This window comes from Dromiciops gliroides, chromosome 2 (assembly GCF_019393635.1).
Source record: "Dromiciops gliroides isolate mDroGli1 chromosome 2, mDroGli1.pri, whole genome shotgun sequence".
NCBI classification, from domain to species: domain Eukaryota; kingdom Metazoa; phylum Chordata; class Mammalia; order Microbiotheria; family Microbiotheriidae; genus Dromiciops; species Dromiciops gliroides.
Window position 1 is genome coordinate 47,959,164 of NC_057862.1, and position 23,588 is coordinate 47,982,751.

At 42.3% G+C, this 23,588-nt stretch overlaps 1 protein-coding gene across 1 annotated transcript in view; it reads left to right on the top strand.

The window, feature by feature from the left end:
* The window catches only part of CCDC33 (coiled-coil domain containing 33), a 248,658-nt gene that overhangs the window by 116,068 nt on the left and 109,002 nt on the right, over positions 1 to 23,588 (top strand). The window contains exons 9-11 of the mRNA XM_043980303.1: positions 6,694 to 6,823; positions 8,671 to 8,801; positions 12,189 to 12,260. Of these exons, the coding sequence (XP_043836238.1) occupies positions 6,694 to 6,823; positions 8,671 to 8,801; positions 12,189 to 12,260 (333 nt within the window). The remainder of the gene's footprint in view (positions 1 to 6,693; positions 6,824 to 8,670; positions 8,802 to 12,188; positions 12,261 to 23,588) is intronic.

Here is a 23,588-nt window from a genome sequence, read left to right on the forward strand (position 1 = left end):
CAGGACATTTTTCAGGAACAAATTACCTTCATAGGTCTTGTCTCATTTGGACCTTACATGGCATAAGTATTCATATCCCAATTTGACACTGGAGATGACCCACCCCTGGAGGAGGGAAATGAATTTCTTGAGGTCTTATGGCTAGTAAGTGGTAAAGTGAATTTCAAGTCCATATACCCTGCCGCCCAGCCAAGTGCTCTCTGCTCCATACTGTAGGCTCACCAGCCGCCTGATCACTCTTTTTTTTTAATGTATGAGGTATTTTATTTTTTCCGTTACATGTAAAGATAGTTCTCAACTTTTGTTTATACATGCTTTACAATTTCAGATTTTTCTCCCTCCCTCCCCTCCCTCCCCCCTCCCCTAGACAGCAGGTAATCTGATATAGGTTATATCTATAGATCTCTATACATATACATATAGATATATATATATACACACATATATATACACATAATAACATTAATCCTATTTCTGCATTAATCCTGTTACAAGAGAAAGAATCAGAGCAGTGATGCAAAACCTCAAAATAGAAAAAAAACAACAGCACCCAAAACAAAAGAAATAATATGGTTCAATCAGCATCTATACTCCACAGTTCTTTCTTTCTTTTTTTTTCTTGGATTTGGAGATCCTCTTCTATCATGAGTTCCCTGGAACTCTTCTGTACCATTGCATTGGTGAGAAGAATATAGTCCATCCCAGTAGGTCAACACTCAATGTTGATGATACTGTGTACAATGTTCTTCTGGTTCTGCTCATCTCACTCATCATCAGCTCACGTAAGACCCTCCAGGTTTCTCTGAACTCTTCCTGCTCATCATTTCTTACAGCACAATAGTATTCCATTGTATTCATATACCACAACTTGTCCAGCCATTCCCCAATTGATGGGCACCCCCTCAACTTCCAATTCCTTGCTACCACGTAAAGAGCAGCTATAAATATTTTTGTACATGTGGGTCCCTTTCCCCCTTCCATGATTTCTTTGGGCAAAAGACCTAAAAGTGGGATTGCTGGGTCAAAGGGTATGCACAGCTTTATCGCCCTTTGGGCATAATTCCAAATTGCTCTCCAGAATGGTTGGATCAGCTCACAGCTCCACCAACAATGCATTAGTGTTCCAATTTTCCCACAGCCTCTCCAACATTTATTATCTTCCTTTTTTGTCATTTTAGCCAATCTGATAGGTGTCAGGTGGTACCTCAGAGTTGTTTTAATTTGCATCTCTCTAATCATTAGAGATTTAGAGCATTTTTTCATATGGGAATAGATAGCTTTCCGCCTGATCACTCTTGCTGCAGTTGACACTGGGTGGTACAGGGGACCAAATCTCTCCCACCACTCTCCCTCTAACTGGCCAGTGCAAGATCTAGGAGATAACATTTTTCTAACCAGTTAAAGTTGGTTAGATCAGTTGGTTAGTTCAAGGTCCTAATAGTGGTCAAGGCCACCAGTTGAATCCCTTTGCAGCCAATTTGATTTGATTACCCAACTCCCACTTTAGCTGAAAATGCTTGCTCCCTGAACACATCTCCCTAGAACATTTCTTCTGGATATATCCTTTGAATCCTAACAAATCTTTACCTTATATTATACTCATCTGTGCACAAGTTATATCTCCTTCCCCCCACCACCACCACCAAAAAAAAGTGTAAATTCACTGTGGGCAGGAGCAGCATCAATTTTGTATGAAGAATTCCTAGTGTCCAATATTGTGCCTTGCACATAACTAGTACTTCACAAATATTGGTTCAGTTTAATTCAATTCAACAAGAATTAATTTAGTAACTGATATGTACAAGACTACCCAAAGTACTGGGATACAAAGACAAAAACATAGGCATCTGTGGTCTCAAGATTATATTGTACTAGCATCAGACAACTGCCAAGGTGAAGTACAAGGGTCCCCAAATAGGGAAACAGATCACATCGAAAAATTTTGTTTTTATTATAAGCCATGGCAGGGAGAGCGCAGTTGCTTGACAACATCCCTTTCAGCCAAGTGAATTCTGAAGACAAACAACTTCATGTATATGCATATCTATGTAGATGTAGATGACGTAGAGATGGAGATGATACAGACAGAGATAGAGATGATAAAAGTAGAGCTAGAGATGGAGATGATACAGACAGAGAAAGAGATGGTAGAGGTAGAGAAAGAGATCATACAGACAGGTAGAGAAGGTAGAGATGGAGATATGATAGAGATAGAGGTAGAGATGATAAAGGTAGAAATAGAAATAGATATGATAGCTGTAGAAATAGAGATAGAGACAGAGATAGAGATGGCAATAATCGATAAAGAAGCAAAAGAAATGGAAAGCAATTCGTTCTAGTCTTGGAAGCTGGGCAAAGGCATACTAACCTGTTGTTTGGGGGAGTGGTTGGAGAGCAAGGTACCTGACTTTCTCTATGACTAACATAGCAAGAGAACAGGAATAACGAGGAGGGGGATGAGGACAAGGTTGAAAACGATAAGGATAAACACAGGGAGGTCAAGGGTAGATGTCACTGCTCATTTGCAATAAAATGGCTGCTAGTGTCACTTGAGCCCGAAGAGGGAAGATACAAGATTCCTATCTCTTTGCCTTCACACAATGTGTACGCAAATAAGTAAATACAAAGTCTTTTGTAGAAAAAACAAAAGCACTAACCACTGGGGGAGAATAGAAAAGGCCTATTGTGAGGTGGCACATGAGCTGGAAAGGTACAAGGGATTTCAAGAGTAAAGATGAGGAGCGAGAGCAGTCCAAGCCATGGAGACACCCTGTAGAAAGTCATCCAAGTTGGATATAGAATGTTGTGTATGGAAAATAGAATGGCAGCCAGTTTGCCTGTAACAGGGAGTGTGTGAAGGAAGGAATAGCAATTCTCTCTAGAAAGAAAAAATGGAGTCAGGACATGAAGGATTTTACATGTCAAAGAGCCAAGTTTATATTGAATTGAATTGATAAAGAATTCAGCTTATGTTGATGAAGGAGGACCAAGCATGGGAACAGGGACATCTTCATTTCCTCTGAGATGATCCATAGTCTCCAAAGTGGAGGCCGTTGCAAATCCTTATCACATGATCTCAGGAGCCACTTTCCTGTCATCTTCTTTCTCCTCCCACCCAAGGTGCTCCCAAGCTACTTAAGTATTGCCTTCCTAGCTTTGAGTTGTGTTCTGCTGTTGGGGTTAACCAGGACATAGAATGGGAACAGACCTTAGAAAACATGTGGTCCAACCTCATTTAAAGATGCGCAGACACCATGGCCCCAAATGGGACAGTGACTTGCCAAAGATGGCACAGGAACTCATCTCTGAGTCTACCACTCTACTCACTGCACAACTCTGCCTCCAAGTGGAAAGAACAAGCCTTTAAGGAAGGGTACATATATTTCTTCTGAATATGGGTTTTCTTCATGCTGGCAATGTTTTTCCCAATTCCCAGAACTGTTTAGTTGAATTTGAGATACTCAGAACTTTTCCACATGACTTATGAGCGGAGAGACATGTCCTATACAGACGGTGAGGGGGTCTTAAGAGAGTTGTGCCAGTGACCTTGCCCCAAAGATAGGCAGGGAGTATCATGGAAAGATTTGAGTTCAAACCCTGGCTCTTGCACTCATGATCTGTGGGACCCTTGATAAGTCCCTTAACGTCTGTAAGCTTCAGTTTCTCCCTCTAAAAAATGAGAAGGATTGTTTTACATGGTATCTAAGGTTCCTTCCTGGTCAAAAGGCTGATGAGTTTATGAGAAGAGGTGGGGGAAGGGGAGGATTTCCGTCTTAAGGAACATAGTTGCAAAGGGACCTTCTTGCATCCATGCTACTCAGTACTGTAGGAGTCCCTTGGGCCCACTTAAGAAATCGCAGGAAAACTATGTATTCCCATTTTTACAACTCCTGACATTTATCTGGAACTTGACATTTTTTCAAGGTATAAATTACAGGTATTCTCCCAAGCCCCATTCTCCCCATTTGTTTGTTTTGGGGTTTTTTTTTGGGGGGGGCAATAAGGGTTAAGTGACTTGCCCAGGGTCACACAGCTAATAAGTGTCAAGTGTCTAAGGCTGGGTTTGAACTCAGGTCCTTCTGAATCCAGGGCAGGTGCTTTATCCACTATGCTGAGCTGTCCCCTCTCCCCATTTTATAGCTGAATAAACAGAGACCTTAGAGAAGATAATTCCCTGAGGACAGTTAGTGGTCACACAGTGAATGAGAGAACTTGGACCAGGTCTCAGGCTTCTAGGCCAGTTCAGGATTCTTTCTGCCACAACCCTCCACCTGTGGCACAAACTAAACCACAGAATCACAGGGTGTCTGGAGAAGGGACTTTAAGGGTCTCCTAGTTCAACCTCTTCATTTTCTATAGGAGAAAACTTGGGCCCAGAGAGGGAAGTAACTACCCCCAAGATCCCACACAAGATAGTGACCCCATTCTTAATGGGAAAGAGAAGAGACTGTAGGGATAGGAAATTATATGGGACCCCTTAAGGGGTCATAGGAAAGCAGCCACTTGCCCCATTTTCAAGCCCAGAAAGCCCCTGCTAATGGCCCAGAGGAAGGGGTTCTGGTCCTGGGCTCAGGGGAGTGTGCTCTGGTCACAAGGGTTAATGGGTTTCCTGAGGTCACATTTACACCAGTTAATCATATTCACTAATTCCACTATTCCAGCATGCCATCAGGCCTGTCCCATTCCATTAGCATCTTTCAGACAATGGCTTCCCCAACCCCCATGTCACCTTCAGCCAGGCAGCAGCTCACCCATACCAGTGACAAAGGATTTAACCCTTTCAGGAGCATCCTGAACAACATTCCATTCTCTATGCCTGACCTTCTGTTAGGAATAACAGTGATCAGAAGTTGATGTGAGATGAATAACATAAGGGATCAATCAGTCTGTGGTCATGGTTAGGGATGAATACATGAATGAAAAATTAATTCAACATTTACTATGTGCCAATCAGTCTTAAAGCATTTATTAAATTGCTACTATGTATCAGGCACTGTGCGAAGTACAGTGGATACAAAAAAAAAGACAAAAGACAATCCCTTCTCTCAAGGAGCTCACACTCTAATGAGAGAAACAACATGCAAACTACTATGTACAGGCAAGATATATACAGGATAAATTGGGCATGGTCTCAGAGAGAAGAAAAGATTAAGAGAGAGAAGATTAAGGAGGACTAGGAAAGGCTCCCTGTAGATGGCAGGTCTTTAAACTGAGACTTGTAGGAAACCGAGAAAGCTAGAAAGTGAAGAGGAGGAGGAAGGGTGTGACATGGTCAGCCTTGAACTTTAGAAAAATCATTTGACAGCTGAGTGGAGGGTGGACTGGAGTGGGGAATGACTTGAGGCAGACAGACTCACCCACAGGCTCTTACTAATCCAGGTGTGAAGTGATGACAGTCTGCAGCAGGGTGATTGCTAATTCAGAAGAAAGAAGGAGAGGAGTCTATGAGAGATGTTAAAAAAGGAGAAATAACAGGACCTGACAACTGATTGGATGGGGTAGGGTGAGAGAGAGCTAAGCAATCTGATTGATCAGTTTTAAATCTTTACTTAGGGGCAGCTAGGTGGTGCAGTACAGATAAGGAAATGGAGACTGAGAAAAATTAAGTGACTTGGCCAATGTCACACAACTAGTGACTGAGACAGGATTTTCAACCTCAGCTCTGGAATTTGTTTCCCTGAAATATCCACCCTTTGGTACTCTCTCTCCTCTCTGGGGCTAAGAAGTGCAAGTCTAATTCATCATCCATCTATCAATCCTTTAAATATATGAAGAGCATGACCACGTTCATCCTAAGTCATTTCTTCTCCAAGCTAAATACTCCTAGTTTCCTTCAAATGAGCCCTGAATGTCCATGGCATCCATTCTTCTCCCCATTCTAGTTTTCATCCTCTGCATTCTCCCTTTCCTCAATGTTCATCCTGAAAACCAGCACCCAGAACTGGGCACAATACCTCACATATGGTCTGACCAGGACAGAGAGCAGTAGGACTATAATCATTCTTAGTCTAGATGTTATGCTTTAGTTAAGGCTGTCTGTGCTCACACTAACTTTTCTTGACCTCGAGGCCACACAGTTGATTCATGTTGAGCTTGTGGTCCACTAAAAACCTCAGACCTTTATCTACAAACTGCTCTCTAGCCACACCTCCCTTGACCTCATACTTGTGAAAGTGGCTTTGTTGAGGCTAATTGTAGCACTTGGAATTTATCTACTTCTTGTTAGCTTTAATCTACCCCATTGAGTTCTTTTGAGCTGGCATCCCTCTTGCCTCTTGGACATTTTATGATTATCCTGGGTCATACCTTGGAATTATCTTGGAATGCCTTGCCTCAGTCCAGATCAATGTGGGATTTGATTTTTGTCTTTTTAATAGATGTACTGAAAACAACTGGTGTGTGTGTGTGTGTGTGTGTGTGTGTGTATGTGTGTATGTGTGAGTGTGTGTGTGTGTGTGTGTTGGGAAGATAGAAGAGTTGAGATTTGTAGAGAAAGATGAAAGGAGGCCAGATCTGGACTTCTACAGAGTGCCAGGTCCAAGCTTTTGCCCCTAAACAATGGTTTAGGAAGGAGAAGAGTAGAAAAAGGAAGGGTTAAGGATGTTTTTCTGTCTTGTTTACCCAGATGTTTTTCTGTCTTGGGAGGAAGCAGGCTCCCCAACTCCAATGCTGAATTCCTTTTCTCTTCATTAGGTATCCAAGCCCGGTGGGCCTGCCAGACAGCCTGAATGGAATACCTCCTTCCTCTACCAAGCCCGGAATGGGTGCACCCAGTTCAGTGAAGATCTGGCCCTGCTACTGGAATTTTATCCCATGCTTCCAAGTAAGTTCCAACTCAGGGCAGAGTGGGACTGGGATGGCTGTTGGTTAGAGCAGCTTACATTTCTCATCTTCTCACAACCATATCACTGATGGCAACAACTCCTCCCCATCCTGGGAAATATGGAGGCTAGAGAGATTTTCCCAATAGCATGCCCAAGGCCTTCTTTCTTTCAAGCCCCAAAAGTTTCTTATCAAACTAAAGGTAATGAACTGTGACTTGGGAGATATGTGCTCCAGTCTTATATCCAAGCACACACCTACTGTATGCTTAATCTTGTGTCATGGGAGAGACAGGAAGAAGACAAGACAGAGACCCAGACCTCAGGGGACTTACATCATGACTAAAGAATCCAGATTTACACAAAAGTCAACCTTAGTAGTCAGTCAGTTATTAAATGCCTACTATGTTCTAGGTATTATTCTAAGCCCTAGAGGCATTGTTTGAACCCCGCCCCCAAATAGTAATTAAGTGCTTCTAGTGTGTGTATAACAGGTTGAAATGAGCCACAAGGTCCAGTGGCCTGTGTAATGTAGAATGATAAATAGATTTAGGATCTAAAATTTTCTACCCCATCTTCGGGAAAACCAGAGTTCCATTTTCATGAAGGGTTGAAGGGTGGTCATGACTGGATAAATATTCCTCTCTCCTATATAGGGGCAGCTAGGTGGCACAGTGGATAGAACACAGGCCCTAGAGTCAGGAGTTCAAATTCGACCTCAGACACTTAACACTAGCTGTGTGACCCTGGGCAAGTCACTTAATCCTCATTGCCCTGCTGCCCCCCCCAAAAAGAAATATATAGAGCTAAAATTATATCTATATACTACAATCCGGTCTTTACATTCTAGGGGCACAACACTCTTTGGGGTTCAGGGAAAAAGCAACTTTCTTTGGTCATTCAGAGGTAGAGGAGAGGGAAGTAAGCTCATCCATAGACTGAGAGGGTAACAGTTTAATCTTGGCTAACATAACTCCCTCCCTACCACACATTTAGCATAGAATAGATAATCACAATCCCAGGGATGCTATAGCCATTTATTTCAGCAACAGAACACAAGCTTGGGTGGAGGCAGTGGTCTTTACAGCTTGGTAGTGAGAAGAAATATCAGCTCAGCTGAGTAGAGGATGGTCTCACCCACTCTTAGTAGTTTCTAGAGTGTAGGCGCTGGGTGCCTTGACCTCCCCACATCACTAAAGCCTCAGGGCCTCCTGTCTTCCATTTAAATTCTCTCCTCTTTCTCTCTTTCCTTTTCTCCCTTTTTCTAATTCTCTCCCAGAAGCCTTTGAGTCAATCAGGATTCACCTCTCCCTGACATACTTTATCTATGAAGTTATTATTGGAGAAAAAGTCGAGACTTTCATGTCAAGTTTTAGGAATGAAAGCAAAAAGAAAGATATAATAGCACTTAATAGGAGACATGCCAATTATCTGGCAAGTGCCCGGGGAATGACCTTGGATTGTTCTCTTCAATGAGGCGTATATTCTCTCTACCCTTTTGGGAAGAGGACCAAAAATTATAATAACAAAGCCTTATTGATTAGTGTATCTATGCATAAATGTGTGTGCATGTATATATATATATATATATATATATACACACATGCACACACATATATATATTCTACAGCAAATCCTATTGCAAAATTCAGAGACTAGCTCTTGAGGAAATTCAAAGAAGCAAAACTCTGCCTTTACACATAATTAGAAAGGTTAAGCGAATGACAGGAGACCAAACATCATAGAAAGCCTTGCATCAGTTACAGTTTTGTTGGCCTTGCCACAAGGCTAGATCAGGTTTGTGTAAGAGGAGAACTCACCATGTTTCCCCTCCTCCTCCTCCTTGCAGTGCACCAGAGAGAATCCTGGAACCTTGTAGAGCCCTTGGGTATCTCCGTGTTGCCACTCAACAACCGAGTTTACCGAAAAATGATGTCAGGATCACAGACTGCGCTGCATGTGAAGAAGCTCCCTATCTTGGTTAGTCACCCCAACCTGCTTACTAACCATGCCAGGTGCCTCTCCCCTCAGCGTTATAGTCCCTGCCCAGTGCCCTTTTTCACAAAATCACAGAATCTCAGAGTTGAAAGGAAACTCTGGGGCCATTTACAAAGCCCCCTACATTTGGTCAAGCTCTATTTGAAGTCTTCCATTGATGGGGAACTCATTACTTTGAAAAGCAGCCCAGACCAATTTCACATAGCTCTAAATGGCAGGAAGGTTTCTTTGTCACAATCTGAACTCTGCCTCTCAGAAATTCCCATGCAATGCTCCTTGTTCCACACTCGAGGGCCAAGCAGACCAATTTTAATCTCTCTTTGCCATGATAGCCCTTCAAATAACGGAAGGCAGATCTCATGCACCCTATTACAGTTTCTTTACTCTGGCTAAAACTATCCAGTTCCTTTCATTTATCTCCAAGTGGCATGATTATCTTTTTTTGTTGTTTTGGTTTTTGGTTTTTGGTTTTTGTGTTGTTGGGTTTTGGGTTTTTTTGGTAAGGCAATTGGGGTTAAGTGACTTGCCCAGGGTCACACAGCCAGTAAGTGTCAAGGGTCTGAGGCTGGATTTGAACTCAGGCCCTCCTGAATTCAGGGCCGTTGCTCCATCCACTGCACCACCTAGCTGCCCCAATGGCATATGATTATCTTAATGATGCTGATCCTGGACCCTGGGAGAATGAGCTCTGTGGGACAAATTAGCAATTGATCAAGAAGTATTTATTAAATGCCTATTATAGAAGAGGTGCAGTGCTAAGCACTGGAGATCCAAATGAAAATAAAAGATTCTCCCTGCAAAATTAAAAAAAAAGAAAATGAAAGATCCCCTACCTTGAAGAAGCTTACACTCTATTGAGGACAACAACCTATGCATACATAAGAATACACAAAATAAATGCATGTAGTTTGGGGCAGGGGGAGCAGTAGCTGAGGGGAACAGGAAAGGTCTCATGTAGGACATGGCCCTGAAGTTGAACTTTGAAGGAAATACAGGATTCTTTCTTTCTATTTTTTTTGGTGGGGTAATGAGGGTTAAGTGACTTGCCCAGGGTCACACAGCTAGTAACTGTCAAGTGTCTGAGGTCGGATTTGAACTCAGGTCCTATCCACTGCACCACCTAGCTGCCCAAAATACGGGATTCTATCAGGCCAAGGAGAGAAGAGAGCTTGTCCCAAGCATCGGAGACAGCCTTGTCAAAGGCATGGAGATGGGAGATGGAGATATTTGAACCCTACTCCATAAGTGTTAGTCCCTCTATCCTTCTATGTTTCCAAAGACCTTTTACCTCCCTTTTCTCAGGAATCAGATTCTGTCCAATTCTCACTTGATCGTCACCAAATCCCAGTGAAGTAGGAGGTTCAGGTATTACTCACCCCATTCTACAGATGAGGGGCACAAAGCTCTGGAGTCAGAGGAACCAGGTTCAAATCCCACCAGTGACACTTAGTATGAGTGACCTTGGATGAGGCACTTAACCTTTTAGGGCCTCACTTTTCTCATTTGCAAAATGAGCCAAAGTATGGCCTTGGAAGTCCATTCCAACTCTAAACCTATGATTTTATAATTAAACCCTGGTAAAAGGGGGCCAACTCCTGAACCTAAAGGGGAAAAGCTGAGGGCTCTAGTTATGCTGTAGAGGTTCCCTTTATTGGACCTTTGTTCATATTAATTTGGGTGGGAATAGAGATCAAAGGTCAGAGAACATACCCAATGGGGGAAAAGACATGGGAGAGTTAGAGGCAGAGAAAAGGGAAGAGCATAATTTCACTTGACCATTCGATTAAATATCTCACAGTGTCCCAGCTGACAAGACGTAGGGTGAACCATGATATAGTGAAATTGATCCAGGCCTGTTTGAACAAGATTACCAAAAGGCGTGATGGCCACGTGGTATATGGAAAATAGAGATCTCTGAGATTGAAATCCTGGCACTTCCAGTCTCCATATGGGTAATCTTGGACCTGGGGAGAGTTAGCCTGAAAATACTTGAGGCATCAGGAATCAGAGAGAAAGGGGGGACATGATAGTTGTCTTCAGAGGTCTGAAGGGCTGTTGTGTGAAAGAGGGATTGATTGAATTTGTTCTGTGTGGCCCCAAAGGGCAGCACTAGGATAACCATGGGGAAGATATCAGGGAGATGTGAAACTATGCTATGTGATAGATGGTTGAGAAACTAGGGATGTTTAGTGTGGAGAAGAGAAGCTGCAGAGGAGCATGATAGCGATCTTGAATTATTTGAAGGACTCCCTTCCAGAGTAAGGATCATGCTTGCTCTACTTGGAGACAGATCTTTGAGTCTATAAAAAGGAAAAGTTCGGCCATCCAGAGCTGTCCAGAAATGGAGTGAACTGCCTACATAATGCCCATAACACATGAGCACTGTATTGTGATCCTCATTCCATGGGTTCAAAGAGAGGCCAGATGGGTAGGGGTGAGGTAGAAACTGCATAGGTGAGGTTCCTATCCACTCTGAGATTCTATGAGAAGAGGCAGCGTCTTGTTTAGAGAGCTCCCAGAACCTTGTCACATGAAATGGAGGTGGTATCATGAGTCATGGAAGCTACTTTCAGATACCTGTCCATAATCCTTTTTCCCTCTTCTACTTATAAGAGTGAGTTCTTCCTGTTTCACCAATTGGTAAATAGAGGTGAGGAAGGAGGTACTTCACCTAATAGTCCTAAGTGTCCATGCTAATCTAGTACCACCACCCCCCCTTTCAAAGCACATACTAGGGGGGCAGCTAGGTGGCTCAGCAGATAAAGCACCAGCCCTGGATTCAGGAGGACCCAAGTTCAAATCCGGACTCACTAGCTGTGTGACCCTGGGCAAGTCATTTAACCCTCATTGCCCCGCAAAAAAAAAAAAAAAGCACACATTAGAATAAGGGGAGGAGGTAAGTGCTAATGAAAGTATTCCAGATTCAGTTACTTGTCGGATTTCACTTGCTGAACTCACTCTTGCTGGCCCATTGCCTTGGACAGGCACCTGGAGACAATCTTTAGGGTATGATTTGTTTTGGGGGCACCCACTACATATGTACAAGATCCTTTGTGTTTGGTGCTAAAGGGAATACAAAGAGTTGGTTACTATCTCCTTAGAGCTTATAGTCTAATGAGAACCAATAATGAAGACCTTGATTCAGAAGCTAACTCATTCCATTGAGGATGTTTCTTTCTGAAGTGAGGGAAGTGGGACTCTTGACTGGAGAGAAAGAAGATTGTGGAGAAGTTCAACTATGCCAACTGGTTTATATAATTTTAGACATTTGGGAGAAAGGGTCAGGGATGGTGAAAGCAAAGGAACTGGTGCTGATGGGGAACACGGGACTGATTTAGATGAACTGATCCTCTGTCCTTTCTTTCCCAGAGAACTAAGCTGAAAACGATTGCAGGTGGAACACCTACTGTGAACCTTACTTTCCAAGTGCTTTCCTCAGAGGTAAGACCAAGTGATTTTTTTTCCCTAAGGCAAGGGATTGGATAGGACTCAAAAATTCAGCTGTTCAGATTCTGCTATTGATCTTCTTTAGTACTTTTTTGGTCTTGCCCAAAGGTAGAGGAAAATGAGAGGGGCAAGTTGCATAAGTTAGGTGTGTCCCAGACAATGTTGAGGTCCTAGATATTCAGAGACAGGAAGATGAGGACAAGAAGGTAAGTTAAGAGAGAAGGACAATAAAGGTTTACATAGACCTTGCAGTCTCCTTAAACTTAAGCCCTGAGTCCAGGTTTAGTACTATCAAGAGAGATTCCAAAGGGGTAACCTGAGTAGGACCAATGTTTTAACCTACAAGAGAGGTAGAGTTGTTTCACAGTTTCCTAAGACCTTTTCTTACTCTCCCCTTCCCAATTCCTATAATCTTCCCCTATGAAACCTTGCTAGGTTATCTCAAAGGGAAAAGACAACTTTCCCCACACACTTTGAGTCTATACTCCAAACTACCTTGGCTCTCCCAATCTTGCTGTGATGTATTTCAATCATAACCAATCAATTACCCAATTAACACATTTTTATCAAGTATCTATTGCTAGGTCCCAATTAGTATGAATAATGATTCCTCTAAAGGGGTACATTGTTCAGATTCCCACAACCTATTTCCATTGGGCTGGAAGCATTGACCATATTTTACATAATTATAACTCCAAATAGTGTGAATTTGAATATATACAACCACTGCAGAGGATCCATTATTTGTAATAATAGGAACCTGGCCACACCATGTGCCAGGCAGTCTGATAGGCTCTGTGGGTACCAAGACAAAGATGAAGCAGTACCTGCCCTCAAAAAGGTTACATTCTATAGGGGAAGACATCATGTACCATAAGTAGATAGAAAGTATATATGTACTTGTTTAGCCCTATTTATCTCTATCCTTTAATGTGTGCACTCTCTACCTATGATAATCCATACTGATTTGGACTTGGATCTGTCACTTACCAGTTGTGTGACTCAGGGCAGGTCACTTCTCTGGATTTGCCTATCAGTATCTGCAAGATAAGGATGTTAAATAGTGAACTAATTGCTTCAACAGGGCTCTTGTAGTGATCCTGAGATAATATGCACAAAGTATATGATAAAGGAGTCGCTCCTACTCCTAGGGCAGGGACTGGATCTGCTCTCTTCTTTATCTCCTCCACTGAGTGGCATCACACTAGAACAGGAAACTGACTGGATGGTTGAGCAATAGTTCTCAGCTGTCCAAAGCACAGCATGACAGGCTGCAATAATCTTTTTTTGAATGTGGCAGACTCAGAGTTGCCAAAGGTGTCACATTATGATGTAAGCAAAAATCATGATGAATAAATGAATGGGGATCAATGAGCACTTGGCAGGATATCATAGCGTGGATTTCTACTCTACATCTGGGATGGACTAGATCTGAGGTTCCTTACTTGAGGTCCATGAACCTGGCTTTTAAAAAATATTTTGAGAACTATATTTCATCATTTTAGAATGATTTTTTCCTTTGTAATCCTGTGTTTTTATTTTATACATTTAAAACATTATTCTGAGAAGGGGGATCATAAACTTCACCAGACGCTGCCAGAGGAATCTAGGGTACAAGAAAGCTAAAAAAAAATCTCCTGGGTTCAATGATCTCTGAGGTCCCCTTTCAAATCCGATTTGTGATCTTATGATGATGGAGAGTGAGTCCTGTGGCTGAGCTAATGACTCATTTTCTTCTCACTGAAACAATTGGCTATTCAGGGGGGAAATAAATCCATTTAAATGGTTAAGGAAACATTTTTAATGCTGACACATAGAATACCCCAAATCTCCAGCAAACAATTATTTGACTGAATTTGTTCACACTGTCCATCTAATTCAGTGCATGCATAAACCCAGTCTCAGAACAGCCCTGATGCAGCCAGAATGAGATAGAAAGGATTGGGGTCTAAAGCAAGGACCCCAAAACTCAAAGCCTAAACTGGCTTGTTGTGGCCAAGGACTAAGCCAGTTTATCCTTTTTAGCTCATGACACTTCTCAGGTTTCACCAGGTGCAGTTTGTCAACTTTGTGGTTAGATAGGAAGCAAGGTGACTTTAGTATGAGGTGAAGGAGCTAGCCACTTACATGATGTGATGTGAAGGGTGGCAGGGAAGAATTTCTGGCTCAATAAAAGCTTCCTCTCTGATCATGAAATTTTCTCAGAGACAGCTAGGTGGTACAGTGGATAAAGCACTGGCCCTGGATTCAGGAGGACCTTAGTTCAAATCCAACCTCAGACACTTGACACTTAGTAACTGTGTGACCCTGGGCAAGTTACTTAACCCTCATTGCCAAAGAAAGAAAGAAAGAAAGAAAGGAAGGAAGGAAGGAAGGAAGGAAGGAAGGAAGGAAGGAAGGAAGGAAGGAAGAAAGAAAGAAAGAAAGAAAGAAAGAAAGAAAGAAAGAAAGAAAGAAAGAAAGAAAGAAAGAAAGAAAGAAAGAAAGAAAAGCAATTCTCTCACAAACACCTTTTCCATTTGACCATAGGATCTTATATTTAGAGTGGGAAAGGATCTTAGAAAACTCTTAAGTCCACTCTCCTCATTTAACAGACAAAGAAACTGAGGCTCAGAGAGGCTCAGGTGACTTGAGAGATTCACACAGTCAATAAGGGATTTCAACCCAGGTCTTCCTGATACCAAGTCCAGAGCACTACCCATTACGCCACTGTCTCAGTTCACAATTACCTTCTCGGGGTTCTGTGATTCCTCCCAGAAGAGAGTTCATTCAGTCCTAAACTCTTCCAAGATGAGTGAGTTTTTCACAGGCTTTCCTTCCTCAACTGTCCAGGGCTGCCATGCGGACCTTGGAGCACTGGCAGTGGGGAAGGAATAGAAACCCTGAAGGGAAGAGTGTGTGCAGAAATGGGAGAGGAGGGCACCAAACACGGACTTGGCCAAGTTCCCCGCTTTGCTTTAGGCTGCTCCTGATTCTAACTTAGAATGAAGGACACTCTTCCCTTGCAGTGCACTCTGTTCTCAGATCAGCTCTGCTCCTCAGCCTCTTCCTCCTCTCTCCCTCTTCCTCTCCCCAAATAACCATCAATCTCCTAAGAGCATATTGGAGACTGGGCTGCATTTTCCTTCACCTGCAGGGAATGCAAGTTGGTTCAAGTCGGCAGTGCTGGGGAGATGGGGAAGGGGAGAGAGGTCTGGCTGGTCCTTGGCATAATTGCCCAGGGGTCTGGGCACAAGGGGGTCTCTATGTGATGAATTATTCACAGGACCAGCTCTAAGTGCAGAATTAATCCCTTTCCTTCCAGCTGGCGGCCTCACTAAATTATCCCTCCTAGTCATGTGGGAAAATGCTGCCCAATTCATTTCACTGATGACTGTTTTGATCTGGGACTTGTGATTTTAGCTCTCCACTCCCTCCTTTCCTCCCATAGCCATCCCACCCCCACCCCCTGCAGGCACAGCCCTCTCCAGGAGGAATCTGGAAGAAGAAAGAAAAGATACCCAGGCTGGGGATGGGGAAATGACACTAGGGGCAATTCAATCCCTTGGAAGAGCATACATGAACCATACATTCATGCACATATAAATGTTCACACATGCATGCATGTATATTTATACATGCAACATGCATATCCTTACAAGAATATACACTAACACTTGTGTGCTTACACATTATACACATATTCATAAAAACATGTTTATAAATGCTTATTCAAAAATAGATACACAAGTTTACTCACATATGCATATGTGCACACATACAGAGCAACAGCCAAACAATCCACATCTATAATTGTGCATACACAATTCATACCTATCAACATACTCATTAACATACTTATTCATACACGTGAAAATATTTACACACTCTTACTCAGATACATAGAGAGAGATATGTGTTGATACCCCTCATAAATACATACAAAGGCACACACATTCTTATAGACACACATGCACACATTCATATGTACACATAAGAATTTAACTGTTTACCACAAATAACTATCTCTTTGGTGATTCAGAATTTCACAGGTTCTCAGCATCATCGCTGTGTACTATACACATTTCATGTATATACATATGCATATATATACATGCATACATATAGACATATCTTGGGATACTCTGTATTATATATTAACTATCTTCAAACCTCCAGTCCTCTTTCTTGTGATGTTATCTACTTCCCTCACATTTATTACTAGTGTTATATTTTCCCCCTCTTTTTTGAGATAACTTCCTTTGTTTGAGATGTTCTGTCCCCTGATAGATAAGATGGAGGATATGCTATTTTGACCCTCCCTGGCTTGGGCTGAAGTGAATTTTCTAAGCTCACACAATTTTGTTTTGTTTTGTTTTGTTTTTATTGGGGTTTTTTTTTAGCTCACACAATTAGTAGTGTCAGAACCCAAAGTTAGACCCATGTCTCCTGATTCCTAGAGATTCCAGTTTCTTCTTATTGTTATTATCATTATGGAATCTAGGTATCTGTCCTGTTGTGGGGGTCTATGTTTGCCACAGAAACCTTTCAGCCTGGGAAGGCCCAATGATTGCTCGACTCTTGATGTTAGGGCTATCCTCTCCCTTTTACCTTCATTTCCTAGGAGAGTATGACTGGGGTGAGCTAATTCTGATTCTATTTCTAGAAATGCTCTGGTGTTTTGCCCAAACTACTTTCAAAGCTCTTTCTAGAGAGTGGGTGAGTAAAGAAAACTCTGCTGGCATTTTCTAATGTTTAAGTGGAGGAAGGAGAGATTTACCATGGTATTTTATGATTTTTTTTTCAAATCCATATCTAATAGACCCAGGCCAGTGCTCAAAATGATCCCCAAACACAAACCATTAGGCCGTTCCCACACTAGACAGACATTCACTTCCTTAGAAAGAGGTCCAGGATATTGTGTCATCTTTCCTGAATGCAAAGAGATAAACTGAATGAAGTATGAAAGGCTGCCCTGACCAGGCTCTGAGATTTCACCCTAATCCCACTGTTAGATCCATACCCTCTCAGAACTGAACTCTCAGCAAGGATAGACTACGGGAAAGATAGATCTCTCTGTCTCTGTCTCTATGTCTGTCTCTCTCTGTCTGACTCTTTGTCTCTCTTTGTCTCTGTGTGTCTGTCTCTGTCTCTCTGTCACTCTCTGTCTCTGTCTCTGTCTCTCTCTCACTCTCTCTCACTCTCACTCTCTCCACTCCTCTATCACCCTCCCAGTCCAGATGGTGGGAGAGGAGAATGGGCCAATCCATTTCCACTTTCCCCCACCCACTGTAACACCAAGAGATGGAAATTGATTCTAAAGCCAAGCTTGGGGGCCTCCAGGCTCCAACACAAAGGAAATGACAGATTCCTCTGAGGCAGCATGGGCTCTGATGAATCTGCCAAAATGGGTTGCACCTATATGGAGTGATTTGAGAGATGTTAAAAAGGCCACACCCCTGCCTGACTTCTGAAATTGTGTCCTCTCCCCTCAAAAATCTTCTCCCTTTCATTAAAACTTCTTTTATTTGAATTTGGCATTTTCCCCTGCTCCAAACACTTCCCTCATACTTCAACCACTTCTGAGATGGGGTGTACAATCAGTTCTTCTCACTCCAGCAGAAATTAGTTTCTTTCAGAATAGGAGTAGGATAAGGAACCCAGGATCCCAGTACAAGACCATGGAGAGGGAGGAGAAATGAATGTGAAACAATCAATAAGCATTTGTTAATCAACTTCTATATGGCAGGCGCCATGCTAGGCCCTAGTGATAAAGAGAAAAAAAGTGAAAGTTCCTTTCCTTAAGGAGCTTATACTGTACTTGCAACAGAGTAATTTAATCTCAGGATGTGAACAAAATGTGAGGGACATCAGAGATCATGCCACCCAATTCAGGAATCCTCTCTAGGACTTTCCTGATGGAGTCAACTGCCCTCTACTTGCAGACCTCCAGTAAAGAGAGAACTGACCAGCTCTTGAAGGATTGCATTCTACTCTATTTCATCACTCAGTGAATAGTTCAATGTTTCATGTTAAAAAGTGAGATCTGCCTCCCCATAACAATTCTCACCTTGGCCCCTCTCAATCCTAGTTCATAGATTATCAAATTAAAGATGGAAGGGAACATAGAGGGCATCTAGCTTCTGTCCTCTGGAAGCATATAGAACAATTGATACCGGAAGGGTGAATAAGGTGAGAGAAGAATAGAGAGAAAGAATCAAACCTTGAAAAGAGAAGGAAAAAAGAATGGGAAGAAATGTGAAGAGGATAACAATGCTGGCTTAGGAAGATGAGAATAAAAGAAAAGAAGGATGAGATGGAAGATGATAAAGAGGAGAGAGAAAATAGCAGAAGGAAAACAGTGGATAAAAGAAGGAATTTAATTCAATAAACATTCATCACATAGCCACTGTGTGCAAGGAACTGTGCTGGGCATGGGGAGGGGGTGGGGAGGAGTCTTACAAATATAAGGATGAAATACTTCCTGCCCTCAGGAGTTTGCTTTCTAATGAGGAAGGGAGCATGTACACAGAACATGCATGCAAGGTGATTGAGAAGGAAGATGGTAACAACAACTTGAGGCTTCCAGTAATGTTTTACTGGGGAAATTGTACTCAAGCTGAGTCATAAAGGAAGATAAGTATTCTGAAAGATGGAGCATATGAGTTATAGTTTTTGCAAATGCACAGAGGTGGAAAATGGAATTTGGGGCAAAGAGGTCCAGTTTCACTGGAATGTAGATTATGTAGAAGGGAACAATGTGATATAAAACTGGAGAGGTTAAGAGAAAGCCAGATTTGGGGGGGCTTTAAATGTTAAGATGGGGAGGGGGTGTATTTCACCCTGGAGGCAATAAGGATCCCACTGAAGCTATCTGAGCAGGGAATAACCTGTGCCTTACATTATTTTGATAGTTATGTGGAAGATGGGTTGGAAAGGGGATACACTTGAGTCAAAAAGAGAAATTAGGAAAGTATTAAAGCAATCCAGATGAGGTGATGAGGGCCTGAACTAGAGTGGTGGCAGTCTGAGTGGAGAAAAGAGAATGGATTTGAGAGGTGTTATGGAGATAGAATCAACAGGACCTGGCAACTGATTAAATATGGGTTTTGAGGGAGAATGAAAGGAGGCAAAAATAATTTCTCAATTGCATACCTGAGTAACTAAGATGATAATATAGTTTCAATAGAAAAATTAAGTTTAGAGGATGAGAGTAGATTTGGGTAAGGAGAAGGAATAGGAAAAAGAGAAGAAGAAAATGAGGAGGAAGAGAAGAAGAGAACAAAGAGAAGTCACTCCATACTGATAGCCTTCAGCCTCCTTCCTGCCTGACAAACTCCATTGCCCTATTTGGACTAGCGTTTAAGAAAGGCTAATGAAAGCACACCTAAAGCATATCTACCCTCAAGAGGACATCCCTGGAAAATCCAAAAGTGCCACCCCCCAGGCACTGAAATAGGCATAAGCTTATGCTTTCCCAGGGATGCCTTGTTTCTAGTCTAACAAGATCAAGTGTGCAGTCCATATCCATGTACTTACCAAGGGAGCTGCCTTGAAAGGTTTTTTTAAAGCTTCAATTTCCATTCGACAAGATGTCTCTGCCATTATTTTTTTAAAAATCCTTATCACTTTGGACCCCCTCCCTTCTAACATCATGCCTTCCTAACCAATCAATGGATGCTCCCACTGACATGATATTCTCAGAAAGTAATGCATCACTGGGGTCTTTTCTCCACTGTGAGCCTGATAGGAGAATGCTTATTGCTACCATATAACCAAGGGGACTAGAGAAGACAGTATAAATTAGACCAGCACTATTCTACCACCTGGTGAAGAAAGCCCTCCCTCCTGGGGAGGAGGGAAGTAATGCTTTTGTCTGTGCATTTAAATAAAGAGATAAAAATACATAACTATAACCAACGGAAATGAAAGCTATTATGTGAATAGAGAGCCTCTCCGCTCCAGCAGTTTCCACTCCAACCTTTGCCGGAGACACCCTTATCTGGCTGGAAATTGCATCAGGCCTCCCAGATCACTAGTGAATGGAAGCAGATTTCTCTGGACTCAGTTTGTTAGATAACTAATGAGTAGAATACAGCTGGGCAGAGCCAAAAGCATAAAAGGAGGGGGGAAGGGAAAAATATCTTTGTTAAAACGAATTTGTCAGTTTCCGCTCTATTCTCCCAGGGGAAAGTTCAGGAGCAAGCTAATTGAATTAGGGACATGTGTGCCTCAGCTAGGAAGACTCCCTCTCTATCTGTGATGCTGGCCAGCAAGGTAGTCAACTCTGGAATTGTTGATTATTTCAGCACCGAGGACAGCAGCTGTGCACTGGAAGAACTATAATTGCCCAGGCCTGGCTAAACTGTTGCATTTTGCATGATCCATGCAGGCCACAAGAATTGGGTGAGGAGGGGGAGGGGGAGGGAAGAGTGGAACAAGGGGAGAAGAAAGATTAAGGGCAAAGAAGGAAAGGTGGATAAAATGGAAAATGGTGAGAAGAGGAGGATGAAAAATGAGGAGGGAGGGAAGGGGGAGGGGAGAGAGAGAGAGAGAGAGAGAGAGAGAGAGAGAGAATGAATGAGTGTCTCTGTGTTTACAAAGACCTTTATATCCCAATCCATTCCATCCTCACAATCAGCTTTTGAGATAAACAGGGTTACTGGTGTTATTTCCATCTTACATGCCTCAGAAATCTGTGTAGTGCAGTAGAGAGGCCATCTTTGACATCAACAAGAAACAGGTTAAAATCCCATCTCTGTACATACTAGCTGTGTGACCAAGGACAAATTACTTAACCTCTCCATGGACCAGGAAAATCTCTGAGGCTATAAGTTACAGACTAATTGTGGATCTGCATTGGCAGAGGGAGCTTCCATACCAGGATTTCCCATGTCAGTAAAAATCATGGGTCCAGACAAAAATACAATTTATATCTTTTATAAGTGGGGGAGTCAGGCTCAGAATATAGGTCTTTTGATTTCCAGATTCAATGTTCTTTATACTACTAACAAGAGGGATAGGTGAGGGCATTGATCAGCAGCAGAAATAAAACACACAAAAAAATAGAAATAACCCTTGAGACACTCAGTGCATGGTCATGCATAGCTATGTGTCTTCAAAGACCATTTCCAATTAAAGCGCTAATGAAAGCGGGCCAGCTACTATCACGAAGCAGCAAACAGCACAGGCCACTTGGCCGCCTCACAATGACAGATGCCAGCTTGAATCGATTAGAGGCTGGGACCAAGAATGGGTCCTGCTAACTTGTAGGGGGAGAGTCTGAAGTTCACAAAATCCCAGCATAAGAAGGAACCTCAGAGCTCATCTACCCTGATGTGTACCTGACCAAGCATCTCTCCTATAATATCACCAAATGGTCGTGTAGCCTCTATTGAAGATCTCCAAGGAGAAAGAATTCACTGTTTACCATTGGCGGCCCATTCTACTTTTAAGCAGCTTTTAATATCAATCCTTAAACTGACTTAAATCTGCCTTTCAGTAATTTTCACTCATTGGTCCTAATTCTATCCACTAGAGACAAACAGATCAAGTCTGAGTCCTATGGAATCAAAAGACCAGAACTAGAATTTCAGCCCTACTACCTGTGGCCTTTAGCAAGTCATATATGCCTCTCTGAGTCCCAACTTATTCACCTACAGTGTGTGAGAGAGGAAGGGTAAGACTAGCTGGTCTCATACTCAAGTTGTAAAATCCTAGAGTCTTGAGAGTCAGCATAATGAAGTCAAGTGAGTGTCAGATATAAAGACAAAGGACCTAGGTTTGAAGCCTGGCTATTCTACCTACCACCTGTGTGACCTTGAGCAAGTTGCTAAACCTGTCTAATACTCAATTTGTTGTTGTTGCTCAGTCATTTTTTTCAGTCATGTCTAACTCTTTCTGACCCCATTTGGGGTTTTCTTAGCAAAGAAGTTGGAATGGTTTTGCCATTTCCTTCTCCAGTTCACTTTACAAATGAGGAAACTGAGGCAAACCAGGTTAAAGTAACTTGCCCAGGGTCACACAGCTAGTAAGTGTCTGAGGCCAAATTTGAACTCAGAAAAATGAGTCCTCCCTAACTTCAGGCCTGGAGCTCTATCCATTGTGCCACCTAGATGTCCTATACTCAATTTTGTCATCTGAAAAATGAATGGTTGTTCTAGATGACATCTAAGATCTAATTCTAGGAACTGGAAGCAGATGCATCCTGAGAGCTCAATAGTACAGGCAATTGATTTGTCTTGGATAATGGGCCTCATGAAGTGAAGAAGCTGGGCTAGGTAATGGAGGATGAATGCAAGAGAATAGTATAGGGAAGCTAGGTGGCACAGTGGATCAAGCACACAGCCCTGGATTCCAGGAGGACCTCAGTTCAAATTTGGCCTCAGACACTTGATACTTACTAGCTGTGTGACCCTGAGCAAGTCATTTAACCCTCATTGCCTTACCAAAAAAACCCCACATAAAACAACAAACAAAAACAGAGAGAGAGAGAGAGAGAGAGAGAGAAGCATGGTCCTGTAAGAATAGTGCCAGAGCACTAAAGCTCTAAATGAACTGACTCAATGAATGTCAAGGATAACAAGAAGATTTTTTTTAAATACTGTGGTTTTCTAAGAGAAAGATTTAAAAAGTGACAGAACTTCTGCTTGGAGTAGGTAGAAGAATGATTATGGACTATAGAGGCAGTGTGGTGTGCTGGGTAGGACTTAGAGTCAGGAACACTTTGGTTCAAATCTCTCCTCAGATGCCTACTAGTTTTTTGACCCTGGGCAAGTCACTTAATCTCTCTGTGCCTCATTTTCCTCTTCTATAAAGTGAGTTTTGACTCAATAGCATCTGGCTCCCTTCTAGCTCTAGCTCTATGAAGTTTTCTGTAGCAAGGAAAATGGTCTTCTGACTGAGAAAGATCGATTAAGAACCGTTAACTTTTTTCTCATACCAAAAAAATGAGTGAGGAAATAGCAAGAGAGCACATGGTGGCTGGCCCTCATCGAATTCAAGTCACCACATACAAACTACACTCCAGGGAACTGAAAGAACAAGCTGATGGAATGACTTAAGCTGTGTCAGTGATCTCTGAAAAATCATGAAGAGCAAGAAGCCTGAAGAAGGGCAAATATTGTTACAATATTTTAAATTAGAGGTGGAGGTAGAGGTGAAGAAGCAGCCAATATGTCTGGCTTCAATTCCTAGCAAATTTATAGACTACACACATACCCAGCATAGAATCTCCTCTACTTATATAAATCAGAAATTCATCTCTGTCTTCTATTTCTATACCATCTATAATAGTCTTTGAGAATTGCCCGATGTGCTTGGGGAGGGGCGGGGGTAACTTGT